At 52.0% G+C, this 18,333-nt stretch overlaps 1 protein-coding gene across 1 annotated transcript in view; it reads right to left on the reverse strand.

Annotated features, from left to right (window-relative positions):
• The window catches only part of LOC140472432 (semaphorin-6D-like), a gene marked incomplete at its 3' end in the record, with an annotated part of 229,335 nt that extends 213,979 nt beyond the window's left edge, over nt 1-15,356 (reverse strand). Inside the window, exons 1-2 of the mRNA XM_072567485.1 lie at nt 15,142-15,356; nt 11,030-11,223 (exon numbers count right to left, since the gene is read on the reverse strand). Coding sequence (XP_072423586.1) covers nt 11,030-11,189 — 160 coding nt within the window. The remainder of the gene's footprint in view (nt 1-11,029; nt 11,224-15,141) is intronic.
• Between the last annotated feature and the right edge of the window lie 2,977 nt (nt 15,357-18,333).

Raw genomic sequence — 18,333 nt, forward strand, 5'->3', positions numbered from 1 at the left:
AGTGGCATTGCTCCCCATCATAAGGACAGGACTGTTACAGTATAATACACCAGTGGCATTGCTCCCCATCATAAGGACAGGACTGTTACAGTATAATACACCAGTGGCATTGCTCCCCATCATAAGGACAGGACTGTTACAGTATAACACACCAGTGGCATTGCTCCCCATCATAGGGACAGGACTGTTACAGTATAATTCACCAGTGGCATTGCTCCCCATCATAGGGACAGGACTGTTACAGTATAATACACCAGTGGCATTGCTCCCCATCAAAGGGACGGGACAGTTACAGTATAATACACCAGTGGCATTGCTCCCCATCATAGGGACAGGACTGTTACAGTATAATACACCAGTGGCATTGCTCCCCATCATAAGGACAGGACTGTTACAGTATAATACACCAGTGGCATTGCTCCCCATCATAAGGACAGGACTGTTACAGTATAATACACCAGTGGCATTGCTCCCCATCATAGGGACAGGACTGTTACAGTATAGCACACCAGTGGCATTGCTCCCCATCATAGGGACAGGACTGTTACAGTATAACACACCAGTGGCATTGCTCCCCATCATAGGGACAGGACTGTTACAGTATAATACACCAGTGCCATTGCTCCTCATCATAGGGACAGGACTGTTACAGTATAATACACCAGTGGCATTGCTCCTCATTATAGGGACAGGACTGTTACAGTATAATACACCAGTGGCATTGCTCCCCATCATAGGGACAGGACTGTTACAGTATAATACACCAGTGGCATTGCTCCTCATCAGAGGGACAGGACTGTTACAGTATAATACACCAGTGGCATTGCTCCTCATCATAGGGACAGGACTGTTACAGTATAATACACCAGTGGCATTGCACCCCATCATAGGGACAGGACTGTTACAGTATAATACACCAGTGGCATTGCTCCCCATCATAGGGACAGGACAGTTACAGTATAATACACCAGTGGCATTGGTCCCCATCCTCGGGACAGGGCTGTTACCGTATAATACACCAGTGGCATTGCTCCTCATCAGAGGGACAGGACTGTTACAGTATAATACACCAGTGGCATTGCTCCCCATCAGAGGGACAGGACTGTTACAGTATAATACACCAGTGGCATTGCTCCTCATCATAGGGACAGGGCTGTTACAGTATAATACACCAGTGGCATTGCTCCCCATCATAGGGACAGGACAGTTACAGTATAATACACCAGTGGCATTGGTCCCCATCCTCGGGACAGGGCTGTTACCGTATAATACACCAGTGGCATTGCTCCTCATCAGAGGGACAGGACTGTTACAGTATAATACACCAATGACATTGCTCCCCATCATAGTGACAGGACTGTTAAAGTATAATACACCAGTGGCATTGCTACCCATCATAGGGATAGGACTGTTGCAGTATAATACACCAGTGGCATTGCTCCCCATCATAGGGACAGGACTGTTACAGTATAATACACCAGTGGCATTGCTCCTCATCATACGGAGAGGACTGTTACAGTATAATACACCAGTGGCATTGCTCCCCATCATAGGGATAGGACTGTTACAGTATAATACACCAGTGGCATTGCTCCTCATCATACGGATAGGACTGTTACAGTATAATACACCAGTGGCATTGCTCCTCATCCTAGGGAGAGGACTGTCACAGTATAATACACCAGTGGCATTGCACCCCATCAGAGGGACAGGACTGTTACAGTATAATACACCTGTTCCATTGCTTCCCATCATAGGGACAGAACAGTTACACTATAATACACCAGTGGCATTGTTCCCCATCATAGGGACTGGACTGTTACAGTATAATACACCAGTGGCATTGCTCCTCAATATAGGGACATTACTGTTACAGTACAATACACCAGTGGCATTGCTCCTCTTTATAGGGACAGGACTGTTACGGTATAATACACCAGTGGCATTGCTCCTCAATATAAGGACAGGACTGTTACAGTATAATACACCAGTGGCATTGCTCCTCATCATAGGGACAGGACTGTTACATTATAATACACCAGTGGCATTGCTCCTCAATATAGGGACAGGACTGTAACAGTATAATACACCAGTGGCATTGCTCCTCAATATAGGGACAGGACTGTTCCAGTGTAATACACCAGTGGCATTGCTCCCCATCATAGGGACAGAACTGTTACAGTATAATACACCAGTGGCATTGCTCCCTGTCATAGGGACACGACTGTTACAGTATAAAACACCAGTGGCATTCTTCCGCATCATAGGGACAGGACTGTTACAGTATAATACACCAGTGGCATTGCTCCTCAATATAAGGACAGGACTGTTATAGTATAATACACCAGTGGCATTGCTCCTCTTTATAGGGACAGTACTGTTACGGTATAATACACCAGTGGCATTGCTCCTCAATATAAGGACAGGACTGTAACAGTATAATACACCAGTGGCATTGCTCCCCATCATAGGGACAGGACTGTTACAGTATAATACACCAGTGGCATTGCTCCTCAATATAGGGACAGGATTGTTCCAGTGTAATACACCAGTGGCATTGCTCCCCATATTAGGGACAGAACTGTTACAGTATAATACACCAGTGGCATTGCTCCCTATCATAGGGACACGACTGTTACAGTATAAAACACCAGTGGCATTGCTCCTCATCATAGGGACAGGACTGTTACAGTATAATACACCAGTGGCATTGCTCCCCATCATAGGGACAGGACTGTTACAGTATAATACACCAGTGGCATTGCTCCCTATCATAGGGACACGACTGTTACAGTATAAAACACCAGTGGCATTGCTCCTCATCATAGGGACAGGACTGTTACAGTATAATACACCAGTGGCATTGCTCCACATCGTAGGGACAGGACTGTTATAGTATAATACACCAGTGGCATTGCTCCCCATCATAGGGACTGGACTGTTACAGTATAAAACACCAGTGGCATTGCTCACCATCATAGGGACAGGACTGTTACAGTATAATACACCAGGGGCATTGCTCCTCAATATAGGGACAGGACTGTAACAGTATAATACACCAGTGGCATTGCTCCGCATCATAGGGACAGGACTGTTACAGTATAATACACCAGTGGCATTGCTCCTCAATATAGGGACAGGACTGTAACAGTATAATACACCAGTGGCATTGCTCCTCATTATACGGACAGGACTGTTACAGTATAATACACCAGTGGCATTGCTCCCTATCAAAGGGACAGGACTGTTACAGTATAATACACCAGAGGCTTTGCTCCTCATCATAGGGACAGGACTGTTACAGTATAATACACCAGTGGCATTGCTCCGCATCATAGGGACAGGACTGTTACAGTATAATACACCAATCGCATTGCTCCTCATCATACGGACAGGACTGTTACAGTATAATACACCAGTGGCATTGCTCCCTGTCAAAGCGACAGGACTGTTACAGTATAATACACCAGTGGCATTGCTCCCCATCATAGGGACAGGACTGTTACAGTATAATACACCAGTGGCATTGCTCCCCATCATAGGGACAGGACTGTTACATTATAAAACACCAGTGGCATTGCTCCCCATCATAGGAACAGGACTGCTACAGAATAACACACCAGTGGCATTGCTCCTCATCATAGGGACAGGACTGTTACAGTATAATACACCAGTGGCATTGCTCCTCATCATAGGGACAGGACTGTTACAGTCTCCTACACCAGTGGCATTGCTCCCAATCATAGGGACAGGACTGTTACAGTCTAATACACCAGTGGCATTGCTCCCCATCATAGGGACAGGACTGTTAAAGTATAATACACCAGTGGCATTGCTCCTCATCATAGGGACTGGACTGTTACAGTATAATACACCAGTGGCATTGCTCCCCATCATAGGGACAGGACTGTTACAGTATAATACACCAGTGGCATTGCTCCCCATCATAGGGACAGGACTGTTACAGTATAATACACCAGTGGCATTGCTCCTCATCATAGGGACAGGACTGTTACAGTATAATACACCAGTGGCATTGTTCCCCATCATAGGGACAGGACTGTTACACTATAATACACCAGTGGCATTGCTCCCCATCATAGGGACAGGATTGTTACAGTAAAATACACCAGTGGCATTGCTCCCCATCACAGGGACAGGACTGTTAAAGCATAATACTCCAGTGGCATTGCTCCCCATCATAGGGACAGGACTGTTACAGTATAATACACCAGTGGCATTGCTCCCCATCATAGGGACAGGACTGTTAAAGTATAATACACCAGTGGCATTGCTCCTCATCATAGGGACTGGACTGTTACAGTATAATACACCAGTGGCATTGCTCCCCATCATAGGGACAGGACTGTTACAGTATAATACACCAGTGGCATTGCTCCTCATCATAGGGACAGGACTGTTACAGTACAATACACCAGTGGCATTGTTCCCCATCATAGGGACAGGACTGTTACACTATAATACACCAGTGGCATTGCTCCCCATCATAGGGACAGGATTGTTACAGTAAAATACACCAGTGGCATTGCTCCCCATCACAGGGACAGGAGTGTTAAAGCATAATACTCCAGTGGCATTGCTCCCCATCATAGGGACAGGACTGTTACAGTATAATACACCAGTGGCATTGCTCCCCATCATAAGGACAGGACTGTTACAGTATAATACACCAGTGGCATTGCTCCCCATCATAAGGACAGGACTGTTACAGTATAATACACCAGTGGCATTGCTCCCCATCATAAGGACAGGACTGTTACAGTATAACACACCAGTGGCATTGCTCCCCATCATAGGGACAGGACTGTTACAGTATAATTCACCAGTGGCATTGCTCCCCGTCATAGGGACAGGACTGTTACAGTATAATTCACCAGTGGCATTGCTCCCCATCATAGGGACAGGACTGTTACAGTATAAAACACCAGTGGCATTGCTCCTCATCATAGGGACAGGACTGTTACACTATAATACACCAGTGGCATTGCTCCCCATCATAGGGACAGGATTGTTACAGTAAAATACACCAGTGGCATTGCTCCCCATCATAGGGACAGGACTGTTACAGTATAATACACCAGTGGCATTGCTCCCCATCATAAGGACAGGACTGTTACAGTATAATACACCAGTGGCATTGCTCCCCATCATAAGGACAGGACGGTTACAGTATAATACACCAGTGGCATTGCTCCCCATCATAAGGACAGGACTGTTACAGTATAACACACCAGTGGCATTGCTCCCCATCATAGGGACAGGACTGTTACAGTATAATTCACCAGTGGCATTGCTCCCCATCATAGGGACAGGACTGTTACAGTATAATACACCAGTGGCATTGCTCCCCATCAAAGGGACGGGACAGTTACAGTATAATACACCAGTGGCATTGCTCCCCATCATAGGGACAGGACTGTTACAGTATAATACACCAGTGGCATTGCTCCCCATCATAAGGACAGGACTGTTACAGTATAATACACCAGTGGCATTGCTCCCCATCATAAGGACAGGACTGTTACAGTATAATACACCAGTGGCATTGCTCCCCATCATAGGGACAGGACTGTTACAGTATAACACACCAGTGGCATTGCTCCCCATCATAGGGACAGGACTGTTACAGTATAACACACCAGTGGCATTGCTCCCCATCATAGGGACAGGACTGTTACAGTATAATACACCAGTGGCATTGCTCCCCATCATAGGGACAGGACTGTTAAAGTATAATACACCAGTGGCATTGCTCCTCATCATAGGGACTGGACTGTTACAGTATAATACACCAGTGGCATTGCTCCCCATCATAGGGACAGGACTGTTACAGTATAATACACCAGTGGCATTGCTCCTCATCATAGGGACAGGACTGTTACAGTATAATACACCAGTGGCATTGTTCCCCATCATAGGGACAGGACTGTTACACTATAATACACCAGTGGCATTGCTCCCCATCATAGGGACAGGACTGTTACAGTATAATACACCAGTGGCATTGCTCCCCATCATAAGGACAGGACTGTTACAGTATAATACACCAGTGGCGTTGCTCCCCATCATAGGGACAGGACTGTTACAGTATAACACACCAGTGGCATTGCTCCCCATCATAGGGACAGGACTGTTACAGTATAACACACCAGTGGCATTGCTCCCCATCATAGGGACAGGACTGTTACAGTATAATACACCAGTGGCATTGCTCCCCATCATAGGGACAGGACTGTTAAAGTATAATACACCAGTGGCATTGCTCCTCATCATAGGGACTGGACTGTTACAGTATAATACACCAGTGGCATTGCTCCCCATCATAGGGACAGGACTGTTACAGTATAATACACCAGTGGCATTGCTCCTCATCATAGGGACAGGACTGTTACAGTATAATACACCAGTGGCATTGTTCCCCATCATAGGGACAGGACTGTTACACTATAATACACCAGTGGCATTGCTCCCCATCATAGGGACAGGATTGTTACAGTAAAATACACCAGTGGCATTGCTCCCCATCACAGGGACAGGAGTGTTAAAGCATAATACTCCAGTGGCATTGCTCCCCATCATAGGGACAGGACTGTTACAGTATAATACACCAGTGGCATTGCTCCCCATCATAAGGACAGGACTGTTACAGTATAATACACCAGTGGCATTGCTCCCCATCATAAGGACAGGACTGTTACAGTATAATACACCAGTGGCATTGCTCCCCATCATAAGGACAGGACTGTTACAGTATAACACACCAGTGGCATTGCTCCCCATCATAGGGACAGGACTGTTACAGTATAATACACCAGTGGCATTGCTCCCCATCAAAGGGACGGGACAGTTACAGTATAATACACCAGTGGCATTGCTCCCCATCATAGGGACAGGACTGTTACAGTATAATACACCAGTGGCATTGCTCCCCATCATAAGGACAGGACTGTTACAGTATAATACACCAGTGGCATTGCTCCCCATCATAAGGACAGGACTGTTACAGTATAATACACCAGTGGCATTGCTCCCCATCAGAGGGACAGGACTGTTACAGTATAACACACCAGTGGCATTGCTCCCCATCATAGGGACAGGACTGTTACAGTATAACACACCAGTGGCATTGCTCCTCATCATAGGGACTGGACTGTTACAGTATAACACACCAGTGGCATTGCTCCCCATCATAGGGACAGGACTGTTACAGTATAACACACCAGTGGCATTGCTCCTCATCATAGGGACTGGACTGTTACAGTATAATACACCAGTGGCATTGCTCCCCATCATAGGGACAGGACTGTTACAGTATAACACACCAGTGGCATTGCTCCCCATCATAGGGACAGGACTGTTACAGTATAACACACCAGTGGCATTGCTCCTCATCATAGGGACTGGACTGTTACAGTATAACACACCAGTGGCATTGCTCCCCATCATAGGGACAGGACTGTTACAGTATAACACACCAGTGGCATTGCTCCTCATCATAGGGACAGGACTGTTACAGTCTAACACACCAGTGGCATTGCTCCCCATCATAGGGACAGGACTGTTACAGTATAACACACCAGTGGCATTGCTCCTCATCATAGGGACTGGACTGTTACAGTATAATACACCAGTGGCATTGCTCCCCATCATAGGGACAGGACTGTTACAGTATAACACACCAGTGGCATTGCTCCCCATCATAGGGACAGGACTGTTACAGTATAACACACCAGTGGCATTGCTCCTCATCATAGGGACTGGACTGTTACAGTATAACACACCAGTGGCATTGCTCCCCATCATAGGGACAGGACTGTTACAGTATAACACACCAGTGGCATTGCTCCTCATCATAGGGACAGGACTGTTACAGTATAATACACCAGTGGCATTGCTCCCCATCATAGGGACAGGACTGTTACAGTATAATACACCAGTGGCATTGCTCCCCATCATAGGGACAGGACTGTTACTGTATAATACACCAGTGGCATTGCTCCCCATCATAGGGACAGGACTGTTATAGTATAATACACCAGTGGCATTGCTCCCCATCATAGGGACAGGACTGTTACAGTATAATACACCAGTGGCATTGCTCCCCATCATAGGGACAGGACTGTTATAGTATAATACACCAGTGGCATTGCTCCCCATCATAGGGACAGGACTGTTACAGTATAATACACCAGTGGCATTGCTCCCCATCATAGGCACAGGGCTGTTACAGTATAATACACCAGTGGCATTGCTCCCCATCATAGGGACAGGACTGTTACAGTATAACACACCAGTGGCATTGCTCCCCATCATAGGGACAGGACTGTTACAGTATAACACACCAGTGGCATTGCTCCTCATCATAGGGACTGGACTGTTACAGTATAACACACCAGTGGCATTGCTCCCCATCATAGGGACAGGACTGTTACAGTATAACACACCAGTGGCATTGCTCCTCATCATAGGGACAGGACTGTTACAGTATAATACACCAGTGGCATTGCTCCCCATCATAGGGACAGGACTGTTACAGTATAATACACCAGTGGCATTGCTCCCCATCATAGGGACAGGACTGTTACTGTATAATACACCAGTGGCATTGCTCCCCATCATAGGGACAGGACTGTTATAGTATAATATACCAGTGGCATTGCTCCCCATCATAGGGACAGGACTGTTATAGTATAATACACCAGTGGCATTGCTCCCCATCATAGGGACAGGACTGTTACAGTATAATACACCAGTGGCATTGCTCCCCACAGGACATGAGGAGAGAATGGGGCCACGCTCCCACGGGGAGTTTGTGGGGAGAATGGGGTCTCCCTCCCACCGGGAGTGGGGAGAGAATGGGGGACTCACTCCCACGGGGAGTGGGGGAGAGAATGGGGGACTCCCTCCCACGGGGAGTTGGGGGTTTGGCGTAGGGGACTCACTGTGGGGGGATGGGAGCTGAACCAGGAGCACCAGAAGGGTGGAATGGCTCATTGTTCGGCAACGATAAAGAAAAAACCTGTTCAGCCGCCTCCCCAAGCCACAAAGCAGTAAATCATCTGTGAACTGTGAAAGGAAATTATTCCCAATTTGCATATTGAGAATGATTGAGGGGTCCTGCGTTAATATTACAGAGAGATTAACTTTCCTTCATCGGCTGAAGATAAATTAATAACAGTAAATTAGCTCTGCATTTATAAGTGAGCCAAGATTCATTACAGGTTTCGGGCCTATATAGCAACCAGATTTGACAGGATTTCCCTCACAGCACCCACTCCCTCAGCACTGACCCTCCCACAGCGCCCGCTCCCTCAGCACTGACCCTCCCACAGCACCCACTCCCTCAGCACTGACCCTCTGACAGCACCCACTCCCTCAGCACTGACCCTCCCACAGCGCCCGCTCCCTCAGCACTGACCCTCCGACAGCGCCCGCTCCCTCGGCACTGACCCTCCCACAGTGCCCGCTCCCTCAGCACTGACCCTCCCACAGCGCCCGCTCCCTCAGCACTGACCCTCCCACAGCCCCCGCCCCTCAGCACTGACCCTCCCACAGCGCCCGCTCCTTCAGCACTGACCCTCCCACAGCGCCCACTCCCTCAGCGCTGACCCTCCCACAGCGCCCGCTCCCTCAGTACTGACCCTCCGACAGCGCCCACTCCCTCAGCACTGACCCTCTGACAGCACCCACTCCTTCAGCACTGACCCTTTGACAGCGCCCGCTCCCTCAGCACTGACCCTCCGACAGCACCCACTCCCTCAGCACTGACCCTCCGACAGCGCCCACTCCCTCAGCACTGACCCTCCCACAGCGCCCACTCCCTTAGCACTGACCCTCCCACAGCACCCACTCCCTCAGCACTGACCCTCCGACAGCGCCCACTCCCTCAGCACTGACCCTCCGACAGCGCCCACTCCCTTAGCACTGACCCTCTGACAGCACCCACTCCTTCAGCACTGACCCTTCGACAGCGCCCTCTCCCTCAGCACTGACCCTCCCACAGCACCCGCTCCCTCAGCACTGACCCTCCCACAGCACCCACTCCCTCAGCACTGACCCTCTGACGGCACCCACTCCTTCAGCACTGACCCTTCGACAGCGCCCGCTCCCTCAGCACTGACCCTCCCACAGCACCCACTCCCTCAGCACTGACCCTCCCACAGCACACACTCCCTCAGCACTGACCCTCCCACAGCGCCCACTCCCTCAGCACTGACCCTCCGACAGCACCCACTCCCTCAGCACTGACCCTCCCACAGCAAGCCAGTCGGCAGGGAGAACATTTGGGAGGGGGTTGCATGGGGTCAAGATCAGAGTGGTGCTGGAAAAGCACAGAGGTCAGGCAGCATCCGAGGAGCAGGAAAAATCGACGTTTCGGGCAAAAGCCTCATTCCTGATGAAGGGACTTTGCCCGAAACGTCGGTTCTCCTGCTCCTCAGATGCTGCCTGACCTGCACCCACTCTGATCTTGACTCTAACCTCTAGTACCCACTTCTGCCCACATGGTACCAAGTGGTAACTCCCGCTCACACCCCCTTCCCCAGGAGGGTTCTGGGGTACGTAGAACGCAGTGTAGAGCAGGGCGAGTACAATTGCTGGGTGAGTTGTCGGCCATTTTGGACTGAGCTGAGGAGAAATGCCTTCAGTCTGGAATGGGCGGGGGTTGGGGAAGGGTAGGGGGGGGTAAAATCCTTTAAATTCTGCCCCCACCACTCCCCCTCCAATCATGTTGTGGATCCCATCATTGATTCCACCTCGGAGGCAGCGGGTAAAGTGTCGCCAAAGACACAGGAGCAGCCTTGATGGCACGGAGTGGGAGAGGAGGGCTGTGGGGCCAAATGGCCTCCCCTTTCCTCCACGTTGGTGTTTTCGGTCCAAACGTCGCGGTGGCAGATCCCAAGAGCCATCGCCTCAGAGCCCTCGCCCAGCAACGCCCTCCTGACGGTCGCCCCCCCCTCCCCCACCCTCTCCACGGCGTCGGGTGGGGAAGGCCAAGAAATCAACTCACCCTCCGCTGTGACGACATTCAGAGGGGCGGCATCCTTGGGGAAGGCCGAGGCTCCCACTGTCCATGGGCCCAGGCCGAGCAGCAGGCCAGCGCTGAGTAGGCCCAGAGTGAAGCCTGAGGCCTTGTGAGGGGGCGCCACGCCCCAGAGGATTGTGGGCATCGCTGTCGGTCACTGGGCAGCCATGACCTGGAGTCTTGGGGGCGAGGAGGGAGGAAGAAGAGGGAGGGATAGATTAAATAATTCGCCCATCCAACACCAATGCAACTCCGAGTCTCTCAATCAGGTTCCCCTTCCCTCTACCCCACTCAGATAGAAACATCGGCAGGCGGCCTACTCAGTTTGGGACTGGAGCTGGAGGGAGAGACATTAAGGGGAGAGAGCAGTTCCCTGTCTCTCCAGGTAACGGCACGGGGAGTGGCGAGTCCAAACTCCACTCATAGTCTTACTCATTCACACACTCTCACTCTCTCTCACACACACACTCTCACTCACACTCTCACCCTCTCTCACATACACACACTCACTCACACTCTCACTCTCTCTCACACACACACACTCACTCACACTCTCACTCTCTCTCACATACACACTCTCTCACACACTCACTCTCTCTCACACACACACACTCACTCACACTCTCACTCTCTCTCACATACACACTCTCTCACACACTCACTCTCTCTCACACACACACACTCACTCACACACATTCTCCCTCATACATACACACTCTCGCTCACACACTCACTCTCACACACACTCACTCTCTCACACACACACACTCACCACACACACTCTCCCTCATACATACACTCTCTCTCACACACTCACTCTCTCTCTCACACACACTCTCTCTCACACACACACACTCCCTCTCACACACACACACTCCCTCTCACACACACACACTCACTCTCTCACACACACATACCCACTCACACACACACACTCACTCTCTCTCACACACGCACTCACTCACACACACACTCACTCTCTCACACACACACACACTCACTCTCACACACACACACTCACCACACACACTCTCCCTCATACATACACACTCTCTCACACACTCACTCTCTCTCTCACACACACACTCACTCACACACTCACTCTCTCTCACACACACACTCACTCTCTCTCACACACACACTCACACACCCACTCACTCTCACACACACACTCTCTCTCACACACACACTCACTCTCTCACACACACACTCTCTCACACACACACTCACCACACACACTCTCCCTCATACATACACACTCTCTCTCACACACACACACTCACTCTCACACACACTCACTCTCACACACACACACTCTCTCTCTCTCACACACACACTCACTCTCTCACACACACACACTCACTCTCTCACACACACACACTCAATTTCTCACACACACACTCACCACACACACTCTCCCTCATACATACACACTCTCTCTCACACACACACACACTCACTCTCACACACACTCACTCTCACACACACACACACTCTCTCTCACACACACACACACTCACTCTCACACACACTCACTCTCACACACACACACTCTCTCTCTCACACACACACTCACTCACACACACACTCCCTCTCTCACACACACACACTCACTCTCTCACACACACTCACTCACACACACACATTCAAACACACACACTCTCACACTCTCACACACACACATTCACCTCCTCCAGCCCCTACACCCCCTCCCTATCTCTGTCACCCCCTCCAGCCCCCTACACTCCCTCCCTATCTCTGTCACCCCCTCCAGCCCCCTACACCCCCTCCCTATCTCTGTCACCCCCTCCAGCCCCCTACACCCCCTCCCTATCTCTGTCACCCCCTCCAGCCCCTACACCCCCTCCCTATCTCTGTCACCCCCTCCAACCCCTACACCCCCTCCCTATCTCTGTCACCCCCTCCAGCCCCTACACCCCCTCCCTATCTCTGTACCCCCCCTTCAGCCCCTACACCCCCTCCCTATCTCTGTCACCCCCTCCAGCCCCCTACACCACCTCCCTATCTCTGTCACCCCCTCCAGCCCCCTACACCCCCTCCCTATCTCTGTCACCCCCTCCAGCCCCTACACCCCCTCCCTATCTCTGTCACCCCCTCCAGCCCCCTACACCCCCTCCCTATCTCTGTCACTCCCTCCAGCCCCTACACCCCCTCCCTATCTCTGTCACCCCCCTCCAGCCCCTACACCCCCTCCCTATCTCTGTCACCCCCCTCCAGCCTGGCCTCTGTCCCTCGTCTCCCCAGTTCTCATTGCTCTGCAACTGGGCAGGGGGTGCCGATCCTTCAGCTGCCCGTGGGCGTGGGAGGGGTGTTCCTGAGTTCAGGAATTTCTTCCATAAAGCACTCGCCGTCCGTTAAGACCCTCAACAAAAGCTGACCCCTCCCCCTGAATATCTGGTCCCTAATCTTGTGGGATTTGATGAGGGTGGGGAATGGGGGAACCCAAATGAGAATTGGCCTCTTATCCTTTGGAAGGCCAAGCCTGGATCTCTGCAATCATCAGGATGAGGACGCCGGGCATTCTGGGAACAGGCCATCCAGCCGCAACCGCGCAACAGCCTCGCTCTCCGAGCGATGCCTCCCACGGTTCAGCTAACTCCCCCCCCACCCCCCCACCCCACCAATCCCCAGCGCCAACCAAACCCTGGCGCCCACCATGATCTCTGGAGACCACCTTCCAGGCACACCGTTCCAGGTCCTGGGTGACAGAGATGGCAATGAGATGTGGTTTGGGCAAATGGGATGGGAATGCGGGGGCATTGGCAGCCATTTTGTTACGGGCAATGGACAGCCACTGTTAAAATGGGCAGTAGGCAGCCATGTTTGTGGCAGGCAGTGGGCAGCCACCGTTAATATGGGCAGCCATGTTTGTTATGGGAAACGGGCAACCACAATTAATATGGTCAGTGGCAGCCATGTTTGTTGTGGGCAATGTGCAGCCACGTTTATAATGGGTAGCCACAGTTAATATGGTCAGTGGACAGCCATGTTTATAATGGGCAGTCACAGTTAATATGGTCAGTGGCAGCCATGTTTGTTATGGGCAGTGGGCAGCCATGTTTATAACGGGCAGCCACAGTTAATATGGTCAGTGGGCAGCCATGTTTATAATGGGCAGTCACAGTTAATATGGTCAGTGGGCAGCCATGTTTATAATGGGCAGTCACAGTTAATATGGTCAGTGGGCAGCCATGTTTATAATGGGCAGTCACAGTTAATATGGTCAGTGGCAGCCATGTTTGTTATGGGCAGTTTGCAGCCATGTTTATAATGGGCAGCCACAGTTAATATGGTCAGTGGGCAGCCATGTTTATAATGGGCAGTCACAGTTAATATGGTCAGTGGCAGCCATGTTTGTTATGGGCAGTGTGCAGCTATGTTTATAATGGGCAGCCACAGTTAATATGGGCAGTGGACAACCATGTTTGTTGTGGGAAATGGGCAGACACAATTAATATTGGCAGTAGGCAGCCATGTTTGTAATGGGCAATGGGCAGCCACAATTAACATGAGCAATGGGCAGCCATGTTTGTTCAGGAAAATGGGCAGCCACAGTTAATATGAGCAGTGGGAAGCCATATTTGTTATGGGAAATGGACAGCCACAGTTAATATGTACAGTGGGCAGCCATGTTTGTTACAGACAATGGACAGCCAATGTTAATACAGGCAGTGGGCAGCCAAGTTTGTTATGGACAATGGGCAGCCACAGTTAATATGGGCAGTGGGCAGCCATGTTTGTAATGGGCTGCCTCAGCTAATATAGGCAGTGGGCAGCCACGTTTGTAATGGGTTATGGGCAGCCATCTTTGTTACAGCCAATGGGCCAGGCAACAAGAAGGTCATGTGTGTCACGGGCCAATGCGTGTGAAGGGCCTGCTTGAGGGAATGGAACGGGGTGGGGAAAGCAAGGCCTGGGGGTGGGACCTCCAAGCGGGGAGAGACAAAAGCCACAATTGCCTGACCCAAAATATTCCGCCTCATCCCCTTCCCCTCCACCCCCAACACTGCCGGAGCAAATTTGGGAGTGTCAACCTGTCAAACTTCCCTTCCCTCCCCCCACCGCCATTTCCTCACACTCTGAGTCTTGACCTTTCACCCACGGCCTGTGCCCCAGTCTGGGGAGCGGGCTCTCCGAAGGGAGTAGGCCTCACGCCTGAAATGGAGCCAAAATAGGATTGGCCATCGAAAGGAGGGCGCAGGAGGGAATGTGAGGGGGAGTGGAATGGGGAGAGATTGAAGATCCCGTCGCTGGATCAAAACCCAACACAGACCAGACAGATTGAAGATGCTCTGACAGAGAGAATAACGAGCGAAATAAGCTCTGAGAGAGAGAACGAGATGATTAGTGAGGCACAGCCGACCACATTAAGATCAGCGCACGCAGTAATTATGAAGAAAGATTCTAATATTAATTAAACGATGATAAATATTTGAAGTAATGCAGCACCCTTTCATTTTATAATGAAAAAGAGAGAGAGAGAGAGACGTGGGGGGGGGGGGGTGGTTTGGGGACAGTGGAGAAGCAGCTTTACTAGCCATCTAGTCCTGTGCTGTCCCTGTCCCTGGGATGGGGGGACAGTGTAGAGGAAGCTTTACTCTGTATCTAACCCCGTGCTGTCCCTGTCCCAGGGATGGGGGGGACAGTGTATAGAGAGCTTTACTCTATCTAACCCCGTGCTGTCCCTGTCCCTGGGATGGTGGGGGACAGTGTAGAGGAAGTTTTACTCTGTATCTGACCCTGTGCTGTCCCTGTTCCTGGGATGGGGGGGACAGTGTAGAGAGAGCTTTACTCTGTATCTAACCCCGTGCTGTCCCTGTCTCTGGGATGTGGGGGGGGGACAGTGTAGAGGAAGCTTTCCTCTGTATCTATCCCCGTGCTGTCCCTGTCTCTGGGATGTGGGGGGGGGACAGTGTAGAGGAAGCTTTACTCTGTATCTAACCCCCATGCTGTCCCTGTCCCTGGGATGGGGGTAGGGGGGGGGATAGTGTCGAGAGAGTATAGAGAAACGCCCCCTACCGACTGTGTGATGTGAGACCAGTGTGTGCCCATTACCCACAGTGCCCACCCTGTGTGGAGATGCCAAGACTAAAAGATGGTGTCCAATCGGTGCACAGTCCGATCCCACAGCCCTGCATGTTGACCGGGTGAGGGTTGCATACCATCCCTAGCACCCTCCCCCTTGGGCATCATGGGTATCGGGGTGGGGGGGGGGGGGGAGGGGGAAGCACATACTACAACAACAACTGCAATGTGCCAACTGGTGCTTCACGGGATGACCCCTGACCCCAGGACGGGGAGAGCAACCAGGGTAATTGAGGAGTCGGTTCCAAGGTGGGTGCAGAGGTGGGGGTGGGTGCAGAGGTGGGGGTGGGTGCAGAGGTAAAGTGAGAGACTCCCCCACCGAGTTCAGGAACACCCCCCCATCTCCTCTCAAACCCCTCCCCGGGGCATCTGTGGGTGCCCGCAATGGCGGAGTGAGGGGAGTCAGGGAGGGGGCTGTTGCTCGGGTGGGGTGGAGTCTGGAGATACCTGGATTCGGGGAGAGCACATATCTCGGAGGGGGTGTCGGGGGGCTAGAGGGGGTGACCGAGATAGGGAGAGGGTGTAGGGGGCTGGAGGGGGTGACTGGATAGGGAGAGGGTGTAGGGGGCTGGAGGGGGTGACTGGGATAGGGAGGGGGTGTAGGGGGCTGGAGGGGGGTGACAGAGATAGGGAGGGGGGTGTAGGGGCTGGAGGGGGTGACTGGGATAGGGAGGGGGTGTAGGGGGGCTGGAGGGGGTGACCGAGATAGGGAGGGGGTGTAGGGGGCTGGAGGGGGTGACTGGGATAGGGAGGGGGTGTAGGGGGCTGGAGGGGTGACTGGGATAGGGAGGGGGTGAGCATTACTGCACTGTGGGAACTCCTGTCATGTGGTCGGGTGCGATGAAGAGATCCCCTCCCTCTCGCGCTCTCCCTTTCTCACGTCAGGGAGAGACTCTGCCTTTCATCGTGTTCCAAAGTCTGTGTCATTTCACCTCGCTGAGGCGGTTCGACAAATTAGATTTCAGTTCAAAACAACAAAGCCAACCGCGCCCCTAACCTCCCCCGGGGTGGGTAGGGAACCTCGGCCAGGTGTGCGGGATCCGTTGAAACCTGAAAGCAGGAGGGAAAAAAACAAACAAAGTGGCTCCACCAGGCACTCGCTCACTTTCTCTCCTCTGGCAAGGGAGGACAGGCCCTGTCTGGGCCTGTCAGTGACTCCTGACCCTGGCCCCTCACCCCAGGGCGAATGGGCACCCCCACCCCCTCAGAGTAGTCAAGGGCCTGGGGAAGGAGCAGACCACAACCAGAGCACATAGGCCCGGTCAGTCAGGCCTGAGGCCTACCTCTTCTCCCCGTCACCCGCAATCCCAGGCCTGGGCTCGGGGAGGGTGGGGTGGCGGTGGGACGGAGGGGGGTGGGCATCAGGTGCCAATGTCTGTCTCCAAGTGGGGCGCGACGCGTTTTCGGGGGGAGAGGGGGGAGGAAGGGGCCGTCGCTCCTGTTACGGGAAGCCTGGATTGCCAAGCCTCTGGCCTGCCGAGGCCTAGGGCCTGGTGTGGCCGCTCACACCCGAGCGTGTTCGCCACGAGCAGGACCGTTGGAGGGGTGTGGGGTGTGAGGGATCCGGGTGGGGGGGGGGGGGGAGAGGAGGGGTCTGTAATCCTCCCCCCCCCACCCCACACCACCCCCACACTCACCCGATAGACCCTCCCCATCTTCTCTCTCTCTCTATTCCCCCCACATCTCTCCAACTCTCTCTCTCTCTCCCACCCTCTATCTCTCCCCCCACTCTCTCTCACATCTGTCTCAATCTCCCCCCCATCTCTCCCCCCACCCCAAGCCCCTTCACATTCTCCCGTTCACTCACAGTATCACACTCTCTCCCACACTCTCTCTCCCTCCCTCTCTCCCACACTCTTCCCTTCTCTCTCTCTCTCTCACACTCCCTCTCCCTCGTTCACTCACAATATCACATCTCTCCCACTCTCTCACTCCTCTCTCCCACTCTCTCTCACTCCCTCTCTCCCACTCTCTCTCACTCCCTCTCTCCCACTCTCTCTCACTCCCTCTCTCCCACTCTCTCTCTCTCCCTCACTCTCCCTCATCCACTCATGGTAACCCACACTGTCCCTCACTTACTCATACAGATATGTCACTCGCAAACTTACACACTGACTTGTTTATACACTCTCTCACACTTCCTCGCTTTGTTTCCCTCTCCCTCACCACCTCGGTCCTCTCCC

This window comes from Chiloscyllium punctatum, unplaced genomic scaffold, assembly GCF_047496795.1.
Source record: "Chiloscyllium punctatum isolate Juve2018m unplaced genomic scaffold, sChiPun1.3 scaffold_322, whole genome shotgun sequence".
Lineage (NCBI taxonomy): Eukaryota > Metazoa > Chordata > Chondrichthyes > Orectolobiformes > Hemiscylliidae > Chiloscyllium > Chiloscyllium punctatum.